The sequence below is a fragment of the Castanea sativa genome, chromosome 4 (assembly GCF_040712315.1).
Source record: "Castanea sativa cultivar Marrone di Chiusa Pesio chromosome 4, ASM4071231v1".
Lineage (NCBI taxonomy): Eukaryota > Viridiplantae > Streptophyta > Magnoliopsida > Fagales > Fagaceae > Castanea > Castanea sativa.
The window spans coordinates 48,396,414-48,422,019 of NC_134016.1; the positions used below are offsets into that span (position 1 = coordinate 48,396,414).

The 25,606-nt window shown below is 32.7% G+C and overlaps 3 protein-coding genes across 3 annotated transcripts in view; 2 read left to right on the forward strand and 1 right to left on the reverse strand.

Moving 5' to 3' along the window:
• Positions 1 to 20,100, forward strand: part of LOC142631249 (UPF0235 protein At5g63440) — a 52,597-nt gene extending 32,497 nt beyond the window's left edge. Inside the window, exon 7 of the mRNA XM_075805371.1 lies at positions 20,065 to 20,100. Within this exon, the coding sequence (XP_075661486.1) occupies positions 20,065 to 20,085 (21 nt within the window). The 3' untranslated portion in view covers positions 20,086 to 20,100. The remainder of the gene's footprint in view (positions 1 to 20,064) is intronic.
• On the forward strand, positions 5,318 to 8,896 carry LOC142631883 (SWI/SNF complex component SNF12 homolog). The gene is made up of 3 exons (XM_075806221.1): positions 5,318 to 5,457; positions 5,693 to 7,472; positions 8,540 to 8,896. The coding sequence occupies exons 2-3, from the start codon at positions 5,899 to 5,901 to the stop codon at positions 8,607 to 8,609; spliced, it is 1,644 nt and encodes a 547-aa protein (XP_075662336.1). The 5' UTR covers positions 5,318 to 5,457; positions 5,693 to 5,898; the 3' UTR covers positions 8,610 to 8,896.
• Positions 18,516 to 20,171, reverse strand: LOC142631248 (cytochrome P450 94B3-like). The gene has a single exon (XM_075805368.1). The coding sequence runs from the start codon at positions 20,169 to 20,171 to the stop codon at positions 18,639 to 18,641; it is 1,533 nt and encodes a 510-aa protein (XP_075661483.1). The 3' UTR covers positions 18,516 to 18,638.
• Between the last annotated feature and the right edge of the window lie 5,435 nt (positions 20,172 to 25,606).

Sequence of the window (25,606 nt, forward strand, 5' to 3'; positions counted from 1 at the left end):
TATATGAGTATTAGAATTGATTAGATGTAGTTGTGCTTATTCTTAAATATATATATATATATATATATATATATATATATATATATATATATATATGTAATAAGATGATGTAGAGTGTTGAAATTAGATGGGTAAAATATGAGTTTTACATTACATTTTTACAAAATTTAATCTCATTTAGAATATATATTATATAAGTTGAATCTCACAACTGATGTATGCACACTATACATTCTTACAGAATTTAATCTCATTTAGAATATATATATATATATATATATATATATATATATATATATATATATATATATATATATTATAAAAGTTGAATCCCACAACTGATGTATGCACACTATAATGGCAAGTGGCACAATCTTTTATCTATTTAGAATGACGTGAACAAATAGTGACATGCATGGCAAGTAGCAATTTGTCCATAACATAAAAACATTGACATGTGTCAACACTTTCAATTAAATGAACACAATTATTCTTTATCATAAATTAATGGTATGTTTTTTTTTTAATTTTTTTTTATACAAGATAAAATTTCTACTCTAACTTAATCTAAGTGTATATGTATGTGAAACTCCCTCTTGGAGACTTGAACTCTAGCCCTTACCCCCCACATCCTACAAGCACTTATACCTGTGGAATGACCATCGCACCAAGGGTATGCGGAGGTTAAATTAATGGTATGTTATATAATTTATAAACACTATTTTGTATTTAATACTCTTAAAAGTGATGGTTCATGTATATATTATATATATATATATATATATATATATATATATATATATATATGTAATAAGATGACGTGGAGTGTTGAAATTGGATGGGTAAAATATGAGTTTTACACTACATTCTTACAAAATTTAATCTCATTTAGAATATATATTATAAAAGTTGAATCTCACAATTAATGTATGCACACTATACATTCTTACAGAATTTAATCTCATTTAGAATATATATATATATATATATATATATATATATATATATATATATATATTATAAAAGTTGAATTCCACAACTGATGTATGCGCACTATAATGGCAAGTGGCACAATCTTTTATCTATTTAGAATGATGTGAACAAATAGTGACATGCATGGCAAGTAGCAATTTGTCCATAACATAAAAACATTGACATGTGTCAACACTTTTAATTAAATGAACACATTTATTCTTTATCATAAATTAATGACCACCGCACACCCTTGATGCGATGGTCACTCTAAGAGCCGGGGTTCAAGTCTCCAGGAGGGAGCTTGACACACACATTTACATTTATATTAGGTTATAGTAGAATTCTATCTTATATTAAAAAAAAAAAAATTAATGGTATGTTTTTTTTAATTTTTTTTTTATACAAGATAGAATTTTTACTCTAACTTAATCTAAGTGTATATGTATGTGAGGTTCCCTCTTGGAGACTTGAACCCCAACCCTTACCCCCCATATCCTACAAGCACTTATACCTGTGGAGTGACCATCGCACCAAGAGTATGCGGTGGTTAAATTAATGGTATGTTATATTATTTATAAACACTATTTTGTATTTAATACTCTTAAAAGTGATGGTTCATGTATATATTATTTATTATTTTTTTCTATTTACTATTCACATTTGACCATTTGATAATGAATAATATATATATATATATATATATATATATATATATATATATATAATTAAAAAAAAAAAACTCTTAACTGTGCTTGCTTCCCTTTTCTAAAAGACTCTTTTTTTTAAGGATAAGTTAGAAATTTATAAAAGACTTTAATTACCCTTATTAAGGACCTTAATTGTCATTTCTATTTCAATTGTCGTCAAACAATAAATTTGTATTGCCAAGAGAGAGAGCATTACAAATTGTACTCATCCAAAATAACACCCACAAAGGCCGGGGGGGATGAATTCATGTTTAAAATTCCAGGAAAATGCACTTCGATATACTTATTGCCCGACCCATCAACGCATGCAAAGACACCAAAAACATGCATGCTTAATTTTAAAACATTGATTTCTAATGTCTTCACATAGACCCATCAATTAATGCATGCAAAAACACCAAGATAGTCGACTTTGGTCCTTTTCTTTTTTTTTTCCTCTAAATGTTAAACATAATAATTCTATTGTTTTTGTCTAATTTATGTGTCTATTGATCTTTCCAATGAATGTTTCCGGTTTGGCAATTTTGCACTTACAAGTTTACCTTTAGAATACTAATCTGGAATTCGTACTAACCATGTATTTACCAATCCGGGTATAATTTGTTCCAAATTTCAGTTAAGAAGATTTGTTTCCTATTAAAAACAACTTTTTTTAACTGTTTGGTTTATTTGTTTATTCTCGAACCAAATCTTTAGTTCCTATGCCTTTTTCTTTTTTATTTTTATACTTGAATTATTTGATACCTATTTTCTATTTTTGAATCATTGAATAATTTATTTTCATAAAAAATTACAAAGAGAATTCTATATTTTTTTTTAGAAGAAAGAGTATATAGTTATTTTTTCGAGAAGAAAGAGAATTTAATATTTGTTTTAATATAAGATAGAAATTCTACTCTAGCCTAAATGTATATATGTGTGAAACTCTCCATTCTGTAGACTTGAACCCCGACGACTCTTGTCCCCCACACCCCATAAGCGCTTATACTTATGGAGTGACTATCGCACCATGAGTTACAGGTCTGATAAACTTTTGCATATCATTATATAATTTAATTTTTTAGCCACATGTTTTTAATTCATTTATGAGATGGGTTCAAGTTACATCAAATGTAACTCTTAAAAAATTAAGTTACACACCACTGCACACCCTTGGTGCGTTGTTCACTCCACAAGTATAAGTGCTTGTGGGGTTTGGGGGGCAAGAGCTGGGGTTCAAGTCTCTAGGAAGGAGCTTCACACACATATACACTTAGATTATGTTAGAGTATAAATTCTATCTTGTATATAAAAAAAAAAAAAATTAAGTTACACATTTTTTATACTATAGATTTATAAAAGATTTAACGGTCGAAAAAAAAAATCATTAATTTCATTACCTAATTAATACTATCATTAAACCTAATTATTTTCCTAAGTTTGTGGTCTTAGAATTATTGATCTTCTATTTACACGCGTTAGCAAATTACAGTCCTATACTCCCACGTGTACAGCATATGAAATTATGGATGAACCAATGAACCATGCATGCATGACTGACCGTAACGCGCGTATTGGTTTTGCACAAAGACAGCTCTCGTTATTTTACAGCACGATCTCTGTCCGAACTATGACTCACTCCCATGCCTCTATGGCCCTTCACATCTACATTTGTGTTCGTTTGTTTCTCAAGAAATAAAAATGGGTAATTGTACTTGCACAAGAGACACTGTTATGTGGTATAACTTGTCAGTGTCAATTCACACGTTACTTTAAAAGTTATCATAACTTTTAAATGAAATTTGTGATTTACAGTGTGCTTTTGTATTAAAATAATTTACCTCTCTTTTATGTATATGTATTTTTTTTTTAAATCTACATTAATTTATGTGGGAGACACACATCTTTTTATTTTTTTTTATAAATTGTATTTTGAATTCTAAAACCTATTTTTTGAAGGGTAAATCCTTAACTTAAGTAATATAATGTAAATCAACGAATTTGATCATTTAAGGTTTATAAAAAATATATAACCAGTTATATCCTAGGAGAAAATCATATTTTCGTCCCTATATTTTCACGTGATTTCCACTTTGGTCCCTATATTTTATTTTTACCACTTTTACTCTTTATCCTGAAAATGCGTCTCGTTTTTTGTCCCTACCATTACATCAGAGACAGAAAATGCACACGTGGCAAACAGAACTATTAAAATAATAATAAAATTTTTATTTTGGCACTAAAAAATGCCACGTTAGCATCTAAATCAAAAAAAAAATAACTAAATAAAAAAAAATAAAAAACAGAAATAAAAACCAAAAATCACATGAATTGAGATCTAAGTGTGTCTTGAATAAGAACAACAAGAACTCAAACCCAGATCTAAGAACACAAAATTAAAATCCAAAAACCACAAATCCAAAAAATAAGAACAGAAAATTAAACTATAGATCCACATCATATTAAACATGAATAAGAAATTAAACATGAAAACAGAGCGATCCTAGCCATGGCCGACTCTCATTCACTCTCATTTTATACTTCTTTTTCTTCGTTCTTTCCAGATCCATTACTTGCTCTATTTGTGTTTGTATCTTTGTTTTTCTTCTTTCTTTTCAGATCCATGACTCTCTCTTTCACTCTCTTGGTGCTTGTTTCTTTTCAAATTTTGAATTTGTGATCTTGTGTTTATGTTCAGATATTAGCAACTGATGGGTGTGGCCATGGGTCTTGGCCATGGGGTGGTGCGATTGTCGATCTGCTTTTGGGGTTGCTTGAGAGCCTTCCGGGTGCCATTGCTTGAAGAGAATAAAGGCATAGCCTTTGGACTTACCAGAGACACGGTTGTGACCTCCTTGCAATCCTTGATCTCGCCGTACTTGCCAAAGACGGAGGTGAGGGTTTCAGCGGTGGTGTCCCAACTGACGCCGTGGATGAAGATCTTGTGGTGGGCGGGGTCCACATCGGCGAGCTCATGCATGATTTCAATCAAGTCTAGGTGCTTGCTCACTCCCTTCTTGATCAGAGCCACGAGATGGTCCTTCGTGAACGGCTCTAGAAGCTTCTCCACGTCTTCGTCCTCATCATCGTTAGTTGCTAGGTTTGTGCTTGTTGCTTTGTGTTTGGTTGACAAGGAAGATCTGTTGCTAGGTTTGTGTTTTTGTTTTTGTTCTTGCTAGAAATCAGTTTGTGTTTGGTTGACAAGAAAGGGCAAGAAAATGCTAGAAAATCTGGGCATGTGTTTTTATGTTTAAATTTGAATTTGTGTTCTTTAGAGTTCTTGTTGAAGATGAACTAGATTTTAATTTTGTTTTTTCTTTTTTGTTTTAATTTTATATTCATGTTTAATTTCTTGTTCATGTTTAATTTGATGTGGATCTATCGTTTAATTTTTTATTCTTATTTTTTGGGTTTGGGATTGTTGGATTTTAATGATTTATCCCTCAAATCAATTTAATGAATTATCCCTCAAATCAATTTATCCTCCATTATCCAAGTAAGAGAATTTAGAGATTTTGGGAATTTGGGCTAGCCCAAAAGAAATTCATTTGGGTTGGGCCTCCTTTGATTTCTAACTATACAAGGAATAGCCCAAAATAGCATATTAAACGAGGGTACTTCCGTAACTTTCACAATTGAAAAAAACCACACCCAGTGCGAGAGACACAGAAAAAAGAACGAACTGTAGGAACCCAGATTGGCCTCGTTGGGAAATCTCCAAACTCTCTGAGGAAAAAAAAAAAAAAAAGAAAAAAAAAAAAGAAAAACGAGAAGCAAAGTGAAACGTAATGGACTAGTAAGAAACGTTTCTTTTATTCTGTTTCGTTTCTCTTACTCTAACATGTATATTTTCAATTATACTTGTATGTGTATCATTTACTATTCCTTTTATTAATTAGCTTTTTTAATTTTTTGTTTTTGTGTGTGAATTCAAAGCTGAATTTTACATTTTAGTTCTAAGAGTCAAATTTTTTAGGGTTTATAATGGTTCAGCTTGTGATTTAATTTCTGGGTTTTGCTTCTGAAACTAGGGTTCCTGAAAAATTTGTGCCAAAACGACGCCGTGTGAGAGTTTTTGTTAGCTGGTGAAAAATATCGAAGAGGGTTCAATTGGGTGAACGAAAGTTTGGATTTTTTTGGCTTTGGTGTGAATAATTAGGGCTTGTAGAGGCTTAAATTTGAAGTTTTTGTGGGTTTTTTTTTGATGGTGTAGGATTTTGGGGGTTAGTAGTTAAAGATGGCAATGAATAATAGTAATAACCCAACTAAGAATGTTGGGGGGCCAATCCCTTTTGGTAATTCTGGGACAGTTTCACAGCCCCCACATCTTCTCTCTCAGTCACAACCACAAACACAAGGTGGGTCTCACTTTCCAGGCCACTTTCAGTTGTCTGAGCCTCAAAGTCAGGCGTTTGCTTATGCGCAAGCACAAGCACAAGCACAAGCACAAGCACAGGCTCAGGCTGTGCAGGCTCAATTCCAAGCTCAGTTACAAGCTCAAGCACAAGTTCAGGCTCAGACTGTTGCCCAGTTACATGCTGGGAATACTAGTAATGTAGGTGTGTCGTCGCCTCCTGTTGTGACGCCTGTTACTGGGAGTGCCAAGAGGAGTTCCCAAAAGCCGCCTTCTAGGCCTCCGGGTTCATCCAATGCCAACACGGGTTCGCCTTATAAGACTATGGAGTTGACACCGGCTGCTCGTAGAAAGAAGCGGAAGCAACCTGAGAAGCAAATACCAGATAAAGTGGCTGCTCTTCTGCCGGAGTCTGCCCTCTATACTCAAATGCTTGAATTGGAGACTCGGGTTGATGCTGCATTGGCAAGAAAGAAGACTGACATTCAGGAGTCTCTTAAAAGCCCTCCTCGTGTTCAGAAAACACTCCGGATTTATGTCTTCAACACCTTCACAAATCAGATACAAACAAGTCCTGATAGCACGAATGCAGAACCCCCTTCTTGGTCTCTTAAGATGATTGGGAGGATATTGGAAGATGGAAGGGATCCTGTGGTGGCTGGAATGATGCAGAGACCAAGCTCTTCTTACCCAAAGTTTTCAGCATTTTTCAAGAAAATTACCATATACTTGGACCAGAACCTCTATCCAGATAACCATGTAATCTTATGGGAGAGTGCTCGCTCACCTGCTCTTCATGAGGGATTTGAAGTGAAGAGAAAAGGGGATAAGGAATTCAATGCGATAATAAGACTGGAAATGAATTATGCACCAGAAAAATTCAAACTTTCACCGGCTCTGACTGAAATTCTTGGAATTGAGGTAGAGACCCGCCCAAGGATTATCGCAGCAATTTGGCACTATGTGAAGGCTAAGAAGTTGCAGAGCCCTAATGACCCTTCCTTCTTTACATGTGATCCACCTCTTCAGAAAGTGTTTGGGGAAGAGAAAATGAAATTTTCCATGGTAACACAGAAGATATCAGTGCATTTGACGCCTCCACAGCCTATACATTTGGAGCATAAAATCAAGCTTTCAGGAAATTCTCCTGCTGGCACTGCTTGTTATGATGTGCTGGTTGATGTGCCTTTTCAATTGGAAAAGGAAATGTCTGCCTTCTTGGCAAACATCGAAAGGCACAAAGAGATTGATGCCTGTGATGAATTGATTTGTGCTTCTATAAAGAAGATCCATGAGCATCGTAGGAGGCGGGCTTTCTTTCTTGGGTTTAGTCAGTCTCCAGCAGAATTTATTAATGCCTTGATTGCTTCTCAGAGCAAGGATCTAAAGCTTGTTGCTGGAGATGCTAGCCGTAATGCAGAAAAAGAGCGCCGTTCTGATTTCTATAATCAACCATGGTAAGCTTCTGTTCTGTTTCTTGTTATTGCTATGTGTGTATAAATGTGTTAGAAACTGGCTTCTTCTCCCAAAATGAAGCCTGCCAATGGAATATGTTTTTTTTTGCTTGGTTTTGGTTTAATGTGTGCCTACAACTAAGAAAGTTTCAACTAAGAGAGATGAAAATTGAAATAGATATAAGCATTCAAATTCAAGGACCATTGTTTTTTTACAAATCTCTTAGACGATTATTATAAAGGCTTACCTAGCTTCCCGTTGGAATCTGATCCCTATGTCAGGTGTATACGATACTAGTATTCTCTTTTTACAAATAAAATTCTCCATGTGAACTTGAGAAATGATTGTAACTTAAGAAAATGATAAAAACATGAGAAAGGATTGTAACCCTCAATCATATCCCTTTCAGTTTTGCAGCATAAAGTATATTTGATTGAATGAATTTTAATATCATATTTGCATTTGCTCTTCCTTAAAAAGAAAAGAAATTGCAAAGTAATTGTTCTGAAAATTTCATTTTAGAGACTCTGATCAACAAGATAAAACATTGAATGAGAGGTTCCTATGAATATCAAGCCCTGTGTCTTTTTTAACAGAAGTTGTGAATACTTATCAAAATAATTTTTGTGCCTACTCTATTGTAGTAAGATGGTAGTGCTGAAAAGAATCATTTCGATTGCCATTTAAAAAAAGTTGTAGTGTTGTTTGCAGTGCCTGTAACTTGTGTAGTTGTGTAGTTCTAGTTGATAGTTCATAGGTAAAAGATGCCAACTGGTTACAGTGCTTGATATTCATCAGTTTATGGTCTCCACGCCTTTGGTTTTCCATGTTTACTTATTCATTCTAAATATAAAATCAACAAATGATAATGTTCTTGTGTTAGTTTACCTACAAAAACAAATCAAATCTGCTTTGACTTGTGATATAGCCACAAAGAAATAAGGTTAAATAATGATAAGTAATTTTTTGTGTCTCCACCTGATATCTTTCCTTTTTTGTATTTCTTCCATGAAAAGCATTATATAACAGTCTTCTGAATTTCTATTTATGTTTTTGGTGAAATCTTCAGGGTTGAAGATGCTGTTATTCGCTACCTGAACCGCAAATCTGCTGCTAGTGATGCTCCTGGTAGCACTTGAGTGAGGATTTGTTGAATTGTTAAGATCTGGTTTGCATGTCAATACTTCTAACATAATAATTCATCTTATATTTTTTTTTTTTGTAGAAGGGTAATGAATACTCTCTCTCTATCTCACTCTCTTCTCCCCCCTCCCTGTTTAATTCTTTTCATTTTCTGCTAGGAATGTATTGGATGTAGTAGTCAAAACTATTCTCAGTGGTTTCTTGGCTAGATAGTATTATCAAATGTATTGGGTTTATAAGGGAGGTGATTATTTCCCATGAAAAAAAAGTTTCCTTTTCTTTATACAGCTCAATACCGAAATCCTGGATTGCTTGTACATTTGGTTCTTTCAGCTGAAGGCTGCAGAAATTTGGTTGCTAGTATATTTCTCAATTCCTATTTTGGAGAGTTAGACAGTTGGGTGGTGACTTGGTTACTTTTGAATCTGTTACTTGTTTTGAAATCTAATTCAATGCCCCCACCCTAATCTGTTACTTGTACTCTCCCATTATTCATGGGTTTAGAGTATGCTCAAACTCCAGAAAACCCTATTGCAGTACTTGCTATTGGCCAGTCAAATCCTTTCCCCCATTGCGATTTAAGGTCAAATCTAACACTCATTCGTCGATTTGGAGTGAGGTTGATGATACTAGGATCTTTCTAGGACCAGAACTATTTTATGTACATCACATGGTTGTATGAGTGCATGCATGCATGCATAGACAGGTCTGTGTAAATCAGTAACTGTATGTACATGGATACATGTAGTATTTATTTACTTGCCCTGAAATCTGTGGGACATAATGGATGTGATTAAAGGCGGGTTATTTGATTTGAATTCCTGACCTGAGTACAATTTCCAACCTCCAGAATATTTGTACTTTTTTAGTATTGGTAAATCATTACATCTAGCTGCTGGCAATTCTTAGCCGAAGTTAACTTTAATTATGTTTAGAACAGAGCAGAAGAAGATGAAGGGAAGAGTGGAAGAGAAGTTACCTTCATTTATGTTTAGAACAGAACTGAAGAAGATGAAGGAAGAGTAGAAGAGAGGGAAAGGTGCCGGGAAAGATAGTAAATTGAAAGGAGACGGCAATTTCTTAAAATGTAGTAGTATCTCCAGTACAAAGTAATATGGAAGTTAGGGTCTTCTTCAGGCCAAACACATGCTTGATTGGGATAGTTTATTTTCATTGGTTTATTTGGTTTAAAAAATAAACTGAGTAAATTAAGCTGGATTGGGATAGTTTATTTTCATTGATTGAATAAATTAAGCTGCATAAAAGTATAGTTGTACTAAAAAAAAAAATAGAAAAAGAAAAAAGAGTGAAAATTTACAAAGTTGCATAGGTTGCATCAAGAACGTCTTGACCAATCTTGAGCTTTAACCATAATATGTCCAATACAAGAAAAATTGGATGGGCCGACATCCTGTGTCATTGTGGAGATGACAGAACCTAGGAATGCAATGCATCTCCATAGTTGACATGACACCTCAGTTTGCATCCTTGTGAGCACAGGACACAAAACAAAAACCTTTCTTGGAACATTAGGTCTATATGAAGAGGGAACTTTATTATGGACTCGTGCAATAATTGCATTTTATATCCTATTGTTCGAGGACTGTTGTCAATGTCTTGAGCCCATTGTTATTTTCTTTATCATTGCAGCAATATTCGTTATATGCTTCTCAAATAGTAGGACCTATTTCCCCAAGTCCTAAAGCATAGGGTTTTACTTAGCTTAGGTCTAGAAACGTGGCACCTTTTGAGCTCATCTTCTATGTTTCACAGCTTAGAGGTAGTCTCTGTTAGTAGCAATCAAGATTTACATTTGGTATAGAATCTTACATGTGGTAGGCAAAGAAAAGAATTGTCAAATTCCATATATAAAGAAGGATTTACTTAGCTTAGATTTGGAAACGTGGCACCTTTTTAGCTCATCTTTTATGTTCCACAGCATGTAGTCTTTGCTAGTAGCAATCAAGTTCTACATTTGATACTGAGTCTTACGTGTGGCATGCAAGGAAGGAAGGAATTGTCAAATTTCATACATAAGAAGGTTTTACTTAAGTATGGAAATGTGGCACCTTCCAAGCTAATCTCTATGTTCCGCAACACGCTGTAGTCTCTGCTAGTAGCAATTAAGTTCTACATTTGATGCAGAATCTCACATGTAGCAAGCAAAGAGAGGAATTGTCCAATTTCATATATAAGAAGGGACTCTTAGCTTAGGTCTGGAAACATGGCACCTTCCAAGCTCATTTTCTATGTTCCACGACATACTGTAGTCTATGCTAATGGCAATCAAGTTCTGAATTTGATGCAGAATCTCACATGTAGCAAGCAAAGAAAGGAATTGTCAAATTCCATATATAAGAAGGTTTTACTTAGCATAGGTATGGAAATGTGGCATATTTTGGGCTCATCTTTTATGTTCAACCACACTTTGTGGTCTCTGCTAGTAGCAATTAAGTTCTACAGTTGGTGCATAATCTTATATGTGACAGACAAAGAGAGGAATTGTCAAATTACATATATTCACATCAACTATTTCATTCTTCAATGAATTCAATTGCTTTACTCATCAAAAGTGTACAAACATAACTCTATTATTAAGACTAACATTTGTTTTGAACTTATCTTTTATGTTCAGCAACACTTTGTGGTCTCTGCTTGTAGCAATCAAGCTCTACATTTGGTGCATTATCTTATATGTGATAGGCAAAGAGAGGAATTGTCAAATTACATATATAAGAAGTTCATTCACATCAATTATTTCATGTTTCAAAGAATTCAATTGCTTTACTCATCCAAAGTGTACAAGCACAACTCTATTATTAAGATTAACATTTGTTTTGAACAAACTTGTCTTTCAAACCGGTGTAAGAAATATCCTTTAAAATTGCAACACATCATGTGAAGGTTCATAATACTTTTCAGTTTTCACAAGTATTTTAATTGCATGACTAATTAAGTCATCCAACTAAGTTACATACTTATACGACATACTATTAACACTATCATGTGGTTAAAAGTAGTAAATGATCATTTAAGTCGTTGCTTAGTAGATTAGAGGAACTTGTTTCTAAGTTGGAGTGGAAAAAAAATATATCCAATTGTTTTTTCATAAATGAAAACTTTCTTCATAGTTGTGCATAATGGAGTTCCCAAATCAGACCCAAAAAGTTAGAATAGAACAGCTTTCAATGAAGCCTCTTTTAAAGCATTATTCTGGCTTTATCTCCTGACTCTGAGTGGAAAGCTCCAAATTATCCCATCCCTGTTGTCACTAAGCAATGGTCCTATAGGATTCTACAATAGGCAAACTTTGCTGTATAGCATTTTACTGCACTAATCCTTAGTAGGAAGAAAGAGAAATTTAATGCACTTTTCATAAATGAAGCATTCTTTAAACAGGTTTCCAGGCCACCACCTCTATATACATATGTGCAAAAACGATTACAGCCAACTTCTATACCAGCAGACTTATTAATTGACTGAATCACGGTCTTCATTTACACTGGCTGGCTAGATAGCCAGGTAGTGGGACTGCTATGTTTGTTGTTTGATATCAAGGATTCAAGATGAATGAATTTGAAAGGACTTGTCACAGGTAGACATTGCCCATACAAGGAAAATCAAGCAATAATATTGCAGCCCTTTGATCTCACATGGGCATGTGGGAAACTGGATCTAGTTATTTTTGCTCACTTGGAAGGCTAATTTTGAAGCTGTAAGATACTACAATTGAGGACCTATATAGCCTTCTCTTTATTTATCTGGTGCGAAATTCATGTCTGGCTTTTCTTGGAATACAAGAACGTGTACCAAACCAAAACATTTATGTGTGCACATCAAGCCAAAATATGCAAGGAGACACTAAGAAGCTAGCTTTTACTTCAAGATGGTAACTTCCTCCTACCCCTGTTTATGATTATTTTTGGGTCTTGGAACCTCTTTCCTTTAATGCTTTGTGAATGCAATTTGAACACGTTTGATTTTGATCTTTGTGTTGTCCATCAACAATGTTTCCAAGGCCAATTATATAAAAAGATAAAGATGCTATGCTTCGGAGGGAAAGCACTGGCTAATTTGCTAAATTAAGATGCCAGTTTCTACTTTCTACCACGTGTTATACTTTTTGAATGTGCACTCAGCATGGATGATGCAAAACGTGGGCCATTAAAGCTACCCATTTTATACATATGTGCATAAATTAATAGGGAAGTTGTTTTGTTTGTATATATAATAAGATGTGAAATTTCTCTTTGTTTGGTTTGTCTCCATGAAGAGTTGTAAAGATGCGTAGATTATTGAAGGATTTTTACCTTTTCATAATTGTCTTAAAGAGTTTGTTTTGTTGAAGTAATTAAAGTAGTGCAATACTATATTAGTTTATTATTTTCCAGACTAAAAATCTTTACCTTTAATTCGTAATTACGTGACTTTCACGTAATCCCACTACTTCCATCATAGTTATTGTATGTTAATCAAAACATGTCATTACAATAGTTATGAAAAAATGTTTGAAAATTTTGAGTTATGCTAGTGCCACATAAAGTGGCATAATTTGTGCCACAATTTACTCACATGACAAATTGTAAATAGTAGAGAGGTGATGATGGGTCTATGTGGAGACACCCCTCTACCATTCGCCTGTGGCATAAGGAAAATTTTTGTGTACTTTAACTAGTCTACTATATTGTGTTTGCAGGAACTTAAACTTAAACGTGACTGCTCTAAAAACTGCAAAGGATACATCATTTCATATAAGCATGAAAGTAATATGAGTATGAAAATGAAAGGGATGTCAGTTTAACCAGCTTTAATTATCGACCACATCAAATCCAACTAATTTTTATTAACCAAATCATACTCATATTTTCTCATCTTTTTGACGACTGTTTTAACTTTGAACCACACAAACTTTGATCTGGGAGTATCTTTTGCAGTAGAAGAATGCAACTTAATTTACAATTTCCATGTGAATGGGTGTCCCAAAAAAATGTGATTAAGAATTAGATACTGAAAGAAAAAGATTATGGCAGATTCTGCGTATCTTGGAGAAACATCAAAACCAGAATATGCGCTGTGAAGATTCTAATATATTTTTTCATGTAACATATTGATGAGCATGTTGATAATTATATTACAACATATGGTCATGTGAGCTTTTAGGGAATGAATTTGGATTTTGAGATCTGAACCATATATTAAAGGAACAAATGTGCTAAGGTCCTAATTGTTTGGATTGTGTGGTCAAATCGGCCACAACGTACGCAATGGTCAAAAGAAATGATTTCATATGAACTTTGAACAATATTATACATGATATAGTGTATTATTTTTTTAGATAAATGATATAGTGTATTATTAATAATGGGATTGCAGGTTTAGCATTGATTGTGCAGTACAATACTTTTTGCTAGTGCTCGAGAAACCCAAACATTAGAGAAGATAAGTTTAGAGTGGTGGTTCTACTTATTCTTTTCTTTTTGTCGCTGAGAAATGAACACACAAGAGAGAGAACATAGTTCAAACACAAAAACACACTATAAACTTGATTAAAAAAAAGTTATATTAACATAACGCACTTAGTCAAGATACTGAAATAAATTGATATGAACAAGTGGCAAAAATACTATTACTTCAAAGCCTTAATAATTGATAGGGGTAATTACATGTAATCCATCTATGGTTTAGGCGAAAATCACTTTGCCTACCCGTGGTTTGAAAAGTGTCACTTAATCCATTTGTGGTATATTTCGTTTGTTTTCCGTAACTCATCTCTATTAAAATCAGGGATAAATAGGTATTTTTGCTCAAATTTTATGTCTCTCTCCTCCCAAAACAAAAAAAAGACACTAAAACAAGAGAAAATAAGATCAAAAGATGCTATTTGTAAGAATTTAGAAACTTGTCTCAAGAACTCCAATTAATCACAAACTATATTTTTGTAACACACTCAAAAGAAAATAACACAAAAGGAAAATTTTACTCAACCCATTAACTTATTTTCTTCTCTATACATTAATTTATTCCTCACGCTCTTTCTACCCCCTCTCTCTCTGTGTTCTGTCCATGTCTTTCTTATCGCTCACACTCTAGTTCAGATCGTCAGCAGCTTTGGGTTGTGGTGGCTTGGGTGATGACTGTGGAGGAGCACGTGTTGGCTGTGTTTGTTGGGTATGGGTTTTAAGGAGGAGCACGGTGTTGGATTGAGTTTGGGTTTTGAAGAGGAGCATGACGTTGGGTTGGATCTGGGTTTTGAGTTATGTTTTCTTCTTCTTTTTCACTTCCATTTCTTTCTTTTAGCTTTTAATTTTCTTTTCAACTTTACTGCGGATAGGTTGGATCTTGTGCTGAATTATTTTTGTTTTTATTTAAATTCTTTCTCCAGCAAAAAAAATCCTAACAACCAAAACTCAAACAAAATTCTGGAAAAAAAAAAATCTCAGCAATCACCGAAACTTAAAGCAAACACATGAACCAAGCCTAGCAACCACCACAACACAGATTGCATACCCAAACCACAACCCACCACTGTACCAAACCCAGCAACCAACGCCATCGTGAGACATTGATCTGCCACATCTCCACCACTCCACGCACGCCAATCTCAACACCATGATTTGCCAAATGCCCACGTCCCACGCCGGTAGACCCACTCTGGTGAAGAGTTTTGAGAATTGAGAGGGAGTTTGACTAAGAAGAGGAAAGAAAGAGTGAGATAAATTTTCACAAAGCCCTCCCTTTTCCACCACCCTATGCATGCCAATCTCAACACCACGATCTGCCAAACGCCCACATCCCATGCTGGTAGACCCATTCTGGTGAAGAGTTCTGAGAATTGAGAGGGAGTTTGACTGAGAAGAGGAAAGAAAGAGTGAGATAAATTTTCACAAAACTCTCCCTTTTGATCTTATTTCTCTTACATTTTTGTGCTATTTTTTGTTTCGAGAGGAGAGAGACATAAAATTTGAGCAAAAATACCTATTTACTCTTGATTTTAACAAAGGTGGGTTACGAAAAACAAACGAAATATACATCAGGTGGGTAAAGTGATACTTTTTAAACCACGGGTAGGCAAAGTGATTTTCGCCCAAACCACAGGTGGGTTTAGTGTAATTACCCCTAATTAATATAAACAAGTGGTTTAGTCTCTTTCAAATTAAGCATGAAATAATTGTCATACTAAATAATTAAAGATTGTGCTACTATTCAAGGACCCATGTTTTCAATCTGCCTTATTAAGTTGTAGAAAAGGACTATTCATCGTTTCCAGTGTTGTGTATACTATACGAGTGGTAGATATCAAATGTAGAGTTTTCCAATTCCAATATAGAGTTTGGAAATTGAAAAGCTCTTTAGCATTTACGTGCTTGTAAAATTACATTAAATAGTGCATTAAATATCTATATTTCAAATTTTAACTTTAGAGGTACAGCTGTTTTCAGTTTTTTTTTTTTTTTTTTTAATTTTTTTTTAGAGAATCAGTTTATTTCAAATTTAAAAGCTCTTTAACCCCTAAAAGCATTTTTCTCATGGACCCTAAGAAAAGAAGAGATGGTCATTGATGTGGAATACAATTTTAATCTGGGTTTGGATTTGCAGTGGTTATTTATAATTTTAGCAGAGAATGGTTTGAAGATATGTTTGAAAAGGAGCGTATAATTTTCTTTTGCGCCAATTTTGACAGGTTGCCAAATTTGGTAAAATTAGGCAGCAAGAATACAATTGGGAACCATGAGGAAAGTTTTGATTGTTTGACTATCTTTTCATCGTGAAAGAATGATTAAGTTCAAGAGTAATGTTACCGTCACAAACTATTTTACAATATTTCTATAAATTATTGATGTGTCCAACTTTTTACTGGTTTTCAAATTATATGAAAATCTCATGTCTAAAGACATACATAGGTTAGGATGGTATATCATTGTTCATCACTTAATAAACATAGACCAAAGTTTTGTTACAAACTTAGTTGTAAGTTGTAACTTGATTATAACCTAAGGCTATAACTTCCAATTAAAAAAATGATAATCTCGTAACTAAAGAAATACATAGGTTAGGATGGTATAATACCGTTCATCACTTAATAAACATAGAATATATATTGTTTGGTTACAAAGATAATTGTAACTTTTTTTTTTTTTTGAGAATCGAACTTAGTTGTAACTTGGTTCATCACTTAATAAACATAGAATATATATTGTTTGGTTACAAAGATAGTTGTAACTTTTTTTTTTTGAGAATCAAACTTAGTTGTAACTTGATTCCATATATAAATAAAAAAATTTAGTTGTAGCCTAAGGCCAATAAAAAAAATTAACATAATTACATATTTTGAAAATCTAACCATTGGATTGCATGTTCTTTATGATCTTAACACATATGTTAAATTTTATATCAATCGAACATTATTTATTATGCAATCTATAAAATTATTTTTTATAAATAATTTTAAACTACAAAACCTTGAAATTTAAACATTTGATTGATGATATAGTTATTAATCTTTGATCTTCTAGAAATTTTGCAAGTATAAATGATATAAGAAGAAAATGGAATCCATTAATGGTGGATTTTTTACATTCAATAAAAAAATATTGAGTAGAGTTGTAACTTTAGGCTATAATTAAGTTTGTTACCAAACTTTGTCTTAAAGATTTTGGTTAGCTTTCTTATTAACCTAAATGTATTTACATTTTTTTACAAAATTTAGCAACAAATTAGGTTGTAACTTAAGGTTACGGGTCTACATAATATTTTTTTTATTGGATGTGAATTTTGACAAATCCATTAATAAATTTTATATATATATATATATATATATATATAATTTTCATGCTTGCAAATTTTCAGAAGATTAAAGATCAATAACTATGTCATCAATTAAATATTTAAAGTTCGAGTTTTTATAGTCCAAAATTATACATAAAAAGTAAGTTATTTATAGATCGAATAATAAATAATATTTGATTGACACAGAATTTGATATGTGTGTTAAGAACAAAAGAACATGCAATTCAACGATTAGATTTTCAAAATATGTAATTATGTTAATTTTTTTAATAGAAGTTGTAGTTTTAAGTTACAACTAAGTTTAGAGCTAAACTTTGTCCTAAAGTTATTAGTTAGCTTTCTTATTAGCCTAAAGGTGTTTACATATTTTTCATAACAGATTTTAGTTAGTAAGTTATTTCTAATTTTAATTTGAACCCCATACTAAAATTATTTTTTTACCCACGGGTAATGACAAGCAGTATTTTTCTTTAAATCTTTGGTTTTAATAATAAAAAACCATTTAGTTTATACTCCATATTTTAGTGTTATTTTGTCTCATATATGCTATCTTTTAGGTGAAAGTCAAAGCGATTTTACCCAAGCGGATTTTGTGCATCTTAAGAAATTTACCCATTGGCCCTCGTAAAAAATTTTAAATTGAACATATGCAGATCTTTTTTTATTTGGAAGAAAATATAGCAGATCTAATAGTTTACAACTGTAGTGATTTGGGATTAAGAGATAGAGCAACAAAGAAAAATTGAGAGAAAAGAATTTAAAGTTCACCTAATTTTGTTGATTTGACGATTTATATTTACCGAATAAGAGTCAAATATTTATATTAATTTCTATAGTTATATAATTACAGATGAACAATTTAAACCATGCATGTCTTAGTTGAAAATATAAAAAATGTCAACTAATTGAATTACAAGATTTTCAATCTCATACTCTATTCATAAATAGTATATTACAATTGAATTTATATCTGTAATGAAAATTATATATACTAAAAAGTCAAGGATAATTTATCATAATAAAGATTACATACAAAAATCAACCATAATATATTACAAAACGATATGACATTTGTACTCCAACATTCCAACATTACTAATCATAGAAAATAAGCACAAGTGAGTGGAATGTAATATCAAATTATCAATCCCATTCAAAGATAACCTATCTTAAGCTTCAGCCAAGTGGTTGAAGAGCTCTAGACACAAGCATTTGAAAAGAAGAAAAAAAAAACTATCTTAAGCACTAGTCATGGAATCACAACAACCACTCATTTTCTTGATCATTACCTTGAACCCACCAGCCATTTCTGCAGTAAACAAAGGGATATAAACCGGTTCATCCACCTCAAGAACCGGCTTGATCTCGAACCGCCTCAATATGTTAGCCACCACATACTTCATCTGTATGAAAGCCATCTCTTTCCCAATGCAGACCCTTGGACCGGCTTGAAAAACCGGATACTTGTATGGACTCACATATTTCAACTCTCCACCAATATCTGCACCACCCGGTTCATCAAACCACCGGTCCGGTTTAAACTCAAACCGGTCCTTACCCCAAAGCTCTTCCATTTTCCCCATTCCATAAGGAAAATAGGTAACTCTGTCCCCCTTCCTTACCTGAGTTCCATCTGGCAAAACGTCATTGGTCGCTGCATGCTTGGAATCCCAGGCAACCGGAGGGTACAACCTCATGGACTCACATAAACAAGCATGTAAAAACCTCAACTCTTTCAAAGCTTCAAAATCCAATGCCTTATGATTCTCTAATACATGATTCACTTCCTTCACAATGAGTTCCTCTTTGTTTCGATGCTTAGTGAGCAACCAAAGCAACCATGTCAAGGCTGAAGATGTTGTGTCACGTCCAGCTATGATAAAGCTTATCACCATGTCTCTTATGACTTGCTCATCGTGCCCCGCGAGTACTAACCGTGACAATAAATCACGGTTTTCACATGCGGTTTGCCTCTTGGTTCGTATAATCTCCGAGACAAGACCATGTACAGTTGCAATTGATTCTTTGAGTTTTTTCTCTGACCCAAGATTCAGTGCACGCTTTATCTTCCACACCAAATACAAGGGCTGTGTTGCACGCTTAGCACTTATCTCCGATGCAGTTTCAATGGCTTTTGCAAGGACTGGTAAAGGGCTAGATAGGTCCAAAGCACAAGGGTCTATGCCCAAAGCGACCCTGCAAATACTATCAAAAGCTAATCTTCTCAACACATCTTGCAAGTCCAAGACTTTGTTACTCTCAGCAGCTGATTCAAGAATTGGAATTAGCCTGTCTTGAACTTCATCTTCAAGAGTTTTGACAACAAAATCTCTTAAGGACTTCGTGCTAAACTCATGGCTAGCGAGTTTGCGTTGCGTAGACCACAATTCACCATCTGCGTTAAATATGCCAAAGCCAAGAAGATCACCGAGGAGTTCAGTGAAAGGCTTGCCTTTTGGGAAGTTTCTGAAGTGGGTTTTGAGTATATACTCAACGTTGTCTGGATTTGCTGTCACTATAGTGCGTCTTACCCCGAGTCTTTTGACACTGATGGTTTTTGTGGGTGAAATTGACAAGAGATCTGTGTACCAGTCTAGAATACGGTTCTGATTCTTGTAAAAAGACATTAGGCAACCAAGAATTGGGTATGAAGGAGGCCCATGAGTGGTGGAAGATTTGCTGTAATGGTAATGAACTTGTAAAGTGATTGACAATAAGGATGAGAGAAGCAAAAACCCTAGTGGGATGAAAACAAGAAGAGAGAGAAACATGGTTTGGTTTGATTTGGATTTTTTTTTTTTGGTTATGAGTGATGGAATTTGTGTTGAAGAATAGGAGCTTGAAGAGGTATATATATATATATATATATATATAAATGTGGGGCTTGGTGTAAGTTTATGTGAGAGAGAGGCCGACCAATAGGGTCGGTTAGGCAATATTTTCGCCTTATTAGGGTTTAGTTGAGGAGGAAAAGACTGCGACACATGGTTCTCGAGCTTTAAAAGGAAAAAAGAAAGAGAAGAAAAAGGGGCTGAAATTTCGTTGTCACACTTGGGATCCTTTTGGTTTTTTCTTTTGTTTTTGTGGTGGAAAATTAATTTGGTTTTTTATTATTTTTATAAATGTAGTAAAATTTTAATTAAAAGAGCAAAAGAGATATATCTCTTTCCCAATGATTCCTCCATGACAACAAAAGGAAGGTATAATTGTATAAACAATTACAAAAATATGAGATTTTTGAATATAAAACATATTTGCTTAGTTCATGAGCTACAGATCTAGCATCCCTTTTGATCCAACAAAAACAACAGCCCACAAAAGAGACTGAATTTCACAATATGTCTCCCCCAAATTTTTATTTAAAGCATCAACACAAATCTTAGAATCACCCTCAACAATTATATTTTGAAAATTTTCATCTCTGGCTAGTTGCAAAGCCCAAACTATGGCAGCATGCCATGCAAGTAGCTTCAGCAGGACTAGGACTACATGCCATTATGCTTCTAGTTCACACCTTTAAAATATCTCCACATATTCTTTTCTTTTGATGAAAAATAAATTGGGTTTAACAATTTTTTTTTTGAGAAATTAGTTTTAAAATATTCTAAGTACAACATTTATGCAAATAAATTAAATTCTTTTTAGAATACAAATAAATTGATTGAGTATAAATTTTAAAGGATTCATTTATAGAAATCACAAGGTAAATCACACTAATCTTTTTTGAGATTATTTATTATTGCACTTACATCCTCTCTAGTTTAGAGTAATACACTCATCTCCCCATAAAATGCAAACTAATTATATTAACCTCCGATAGATGGCTAAAAATACATTTTAAAAAAATCATAATATTTTCTATCATCCACACGCCCTTTAATAAGAAATTCAAAAAAAATATTTAGAAGTTCTTTTTTTTTTTTTCCAATTATTTGGAGATTGGTGTAAATATTTTACATTTTAGAGGAGACCAATATCTTATTTTAAATTGGCCTCGTTTGGGAGGAGGGAATGAAATAGAATGAAAAGAATAATTTTAAAATATTATTCCCTTCTTTTGTTTGGGAGTTTTAATGGAAAGAATGGAAAGTCCATTCCCTTGTTTGAGAGTTTAAGTAGGAGGGAATGAAATGAGTAGGAGGGGGGGGAATATTCATGCCTTTCTATTCCCTTAAAACCTCAAATTTTCATTCTTCCTGAAATTGAGAGGAATTGGAGGAAATGAAATTAGATTTAATGATTTTTTAACTAAAACTTCCAAAATACTCCTATATATTCAACCTTCTATTTTAAAATAGGGGTCTAATAGTAATATTATTATAAAATGATTCTATTTCATTCTCTCCATGTTACTTCCAAACAAAATTACTTAAATTCTATTTCTTTTCATTCCTTTCCATTCCTTAATTTTTAAACATCCAATTAAAGTTACTTAATTCAATTTCATTCCATTTCGTTTTTTTCCATTCATTTCCTTTACTTAAATACATTCCATTCATTTTCATTCCCTTATGAACATTCCATTCTATTCCCTTATGAACTCCCAAACAAAGCCTCAAAGGAGGTGAGTGTAATAACAATAAACATCAGGGGAAGTTAGTGCAACTTTTTTCCACAAATCACATCACGTGACAGATTTATAAAGGGGTGTTCACATGGAAATAATTTATACATGGAAATTGGAAACTATTATGCAAATTTATTACCTTTAATGAGTAATTATTCAGTGTTAGAGCACAATAAATGCATGTTTTCCATCTCACATAGTAATGGTTCTGACTCCAACTAATTATTTTTATGATAGGATCCACTATTTATTTAAAAGGGGAGCATGCATTTGTTGAGCACAGAATAATTATATGAATTTAACTTACCTTATATAATGCAATGGACTGCTTTTGTATGTTAATCACAATTCAAAATTGTCTCCCATAAAAAAAAATTCAAAACTATCGTGTGGATGATTTAGATTTTATTTTTTTTTCTTTTTTTACTGCTGTAGGCATCCTTGACCACATAATTATACCTAGCAAGGCTCTTCAATCTGAATTTGAGGGTGTCGAATACCTTTCTAAGTATTGACAACAAGGGTGTCAAACCTACTAAAAAGCTATTTTTAGCATATTAAACCACAAAAATCATGCTTCATCAAAGATGCCATATCTAAAAAAATTTGACATCTTGTTACAGTGAACTTTCATAAATGAGAGCTCACTGTAGCAACTTGTTAATATTTTTTAATGATTTTCTGGTAATTGGTTGTGGTGGTTGGTTTTTTTGGTGATTGTTTTTTTATTATTTCAATGAGTTGCATATATTATTATAAATGAAATAGTAAAACAATACAAACTTTGATGTGGGATGAAATGTAAAGTGGATTATTAAAATTGATAAAATAAGTTTTTGAGTTGTTAAATGCTATATTTTTTTAGATCATTGATATGAATACTCTAATCACTTTGGACTTTTTAGTATTGAATAAAAACCAGAAAAATGAAAACAAAAACCTTCCATTATATTCATCATAGTAATTAGGGATTGTAGTATGTATTCATACTTTAAAAATTTTAGAATTCTATAAAATTATATAAAAAAGTATATAATTTTACCTTTGTAAGGAAATAAAAAATTAAAATTAAAATTCTGTACATATTAATTGTAAGTTGAAGATATAATTGACACTTTACATTTTTTTTTTTTTTGGTTATTTAAAAATGAAATAAAGTGAAAAGTGTTATATTAAGAAATAGAGCCCGAATTTGGTATGGATGGGGGGGGGGGGGGTGGGGGTGTAAAACCCATATTTTACACAATCTAACAAGAGATTATCACATTAGTTTTTTACTTAAAACTCTATATATCTTATCACACTTAATAATATTTCAATAAACTCTTAGTTGGGTTGAATTTTCAGATGAGTATTAGAATTGATTGGATATAGTTTTAACAATTTTTTAATATGTGATATGATGATGTGGAATGTTGGGATTAGAGTGTGTAAAACTTGAGTTTTATATCACATCCTTATAAAATTTAATCTTTAAGAATTTTATACACATTATAAATTGTAACTCTAACAGGTAACGAGTAGGGCAAATGGTTACTCAAACTCACGATTTCTTATCATGTAGCCTTGTGTTCGTAACTCTCCTACCCCTAGCACCAACCAATCCTAAATCATGCTACTTACCTAAAGATTAATTAGGTCAACAATACTACAAACACACCACCACTCAAATTTACAACTTGTTGAGGTGTTTGATTTTAGGTGGGGGAAAAAAGTTACGGGTCAATGTAAAAATGGTGGGTAGAAAGCTAAAAATGATCCACCACTTAGAGTCGACCACTTCAATATATTGTGAAATTAGGTATATGATGTATCCTTAGATGTATTCTAAGAAAAATATAAGTTCGAAGAGTTTGACTTTTTGTTGACTTCATAATATTTTGTTGACTTCATAATATTTTGTTGGCACCACCTTATAATTTTACATGTCATTATTCCAATATATATTTTTTAATTGAATTTAAATTTATTCTTTATTTAAATTCCATTAGAACATTTCCATAATATATATATATATATATATATATAAAAGAATACAATATTTTCTTTAAATGCTAGAATCAATAATTCCATATATAAACCAATCATAAACACCTTTAATATTTAATACAAAAAAATAAAAGAATGAAAAATTTATATTTTGTTAAACTTGCTCCTACATTGCATGATTTACTAATTAGTTCAACATATAATTGAACCGTTTTCTATCTAGAAATTAAGGGGGGTAAAATTCAAGTCACTTAATAATTGGACCTCAACAAGCTAGTGTAGGTATTTGACAGCAACAATTGACACATTTATGATTTACCAACTAAAGATCAATGAAAGTTTTGACACAAGAACAATGACAAAAATGTTTTGTGCAATACATAGTGATCAGTCACATTACGATTGTCTTTTAAGGATGGAGTTTGTGGGGTCTGAAAAATGTAAAAAGCAAATATGGTTTTTGAGTACTTGGTGTTACCAGCGTATGGCAAGATTTCTGCTATCAATCAAACCTAGTACTACTATTTGATTTCTGCCATAATCATTGCACGCATTTTGATTTCTCCCAGAAATTGGCTTAATTTTAGCGTGCTTGTTTATTTTTTCAAAAGCTTCAAATGTAGCATACATTTTAAGAGAATCAAAAAAGTATCATCCATGAAACAAGCAATTTGAAGATGCTTGTAAGTTGGTATAGGCGCACAATTGATGTGTTGAAGCAAAGATAGGTCATTTTTTTTTTTTTTTTTTGGTTTGTGTCTTCTTGATGATTGTTCGACAATACCAATTGGTTTGTGGTGTTGGTGGGTTTTGAACTCCACATAATAGGTGTTAATTTTAAGTAAAAAATAAATAAATACAACCAAAAATTCAAGTATTAGTTTTCCAAATGTCAAGTATTTGATATGAATTTAAGGGCCTGTTTGGTATATGTGTTTAAAAATTGAAAATTGTTATTTGAAAACACTTATAGAAATACGTGTGGATGAAAAAATGTATAAAAATATGTGTAATATTGTTTAAAAACTAAAAATTATTATTTGAAAACACAAACCAAACACCCCCTAATCTTTATATAAGCTATGAGTAGGAATTGTGTTCGGTGTATAATGGACCGAGCTTACTGAGCACGTTAGACGTGGATTGGACACAAGCCATGTCCATAATAATGGACCGAGCTAGAAGCTGAGAACATCACTTACATCACAATTTGACCAATTACGCGTGACTTGTCAGTTTCGCCGTAAATCCAAATCGTCATGTGAAGGTTTTTATAGCACACGTTTTTCTCATCATGAAATAGAGCTAGCAAATGGAGTAATTGGACACCATTCATTAAAAAAAAAATTGGATTCCATTCAACTGGACCTACCTCATCCTCTCTATATAGTTTCTTTGTCCAATTACGCAGGCTGGTTTAAATGACCAGCTCTTATATATGGTCCACTTTCCACTCTGACATCTTGCTTTATTTGGGATGTTTTTGTCTATGGAAACAATTATATATGTAAATCTGGATTGCGATTTCTAAAGATGGATGGCACAAAGCAATTAAATATTACCTTGTAACACATAAGCTAATTTAAATTTCAACTATGATCCAAAGTCTTTATTACAATTCTAGATGCTAACAGCAAAGCAATACCAATT

What these genes read in the sequence shown, in the direction of transcription:
- LOC142631883 (XM_075806221.1), top strand. Translation starts at nt 5,899, where the DNA reads ATGGCAATGAATAATAGTAATAACCCAACTAAGAATGTTGGGGGGCCA. An exon ending in GATTTCTATAATCAACCATG is followed by an intron (nt 7,473 to 8,539) that starts GTAAGCTTCTGT and finishes TGAAATCTTCAG; the next exon opens with GGTTGAAGATGCTGTTATTC.
- LOC142631248 (XM_075805368.1), bottom strand. Translation starts at nt 20,171, where the DNA reads ATGTTTCTCTCTCTTCTTGTTTTCATCCCACTAGGGTTTTTGCTTCTC.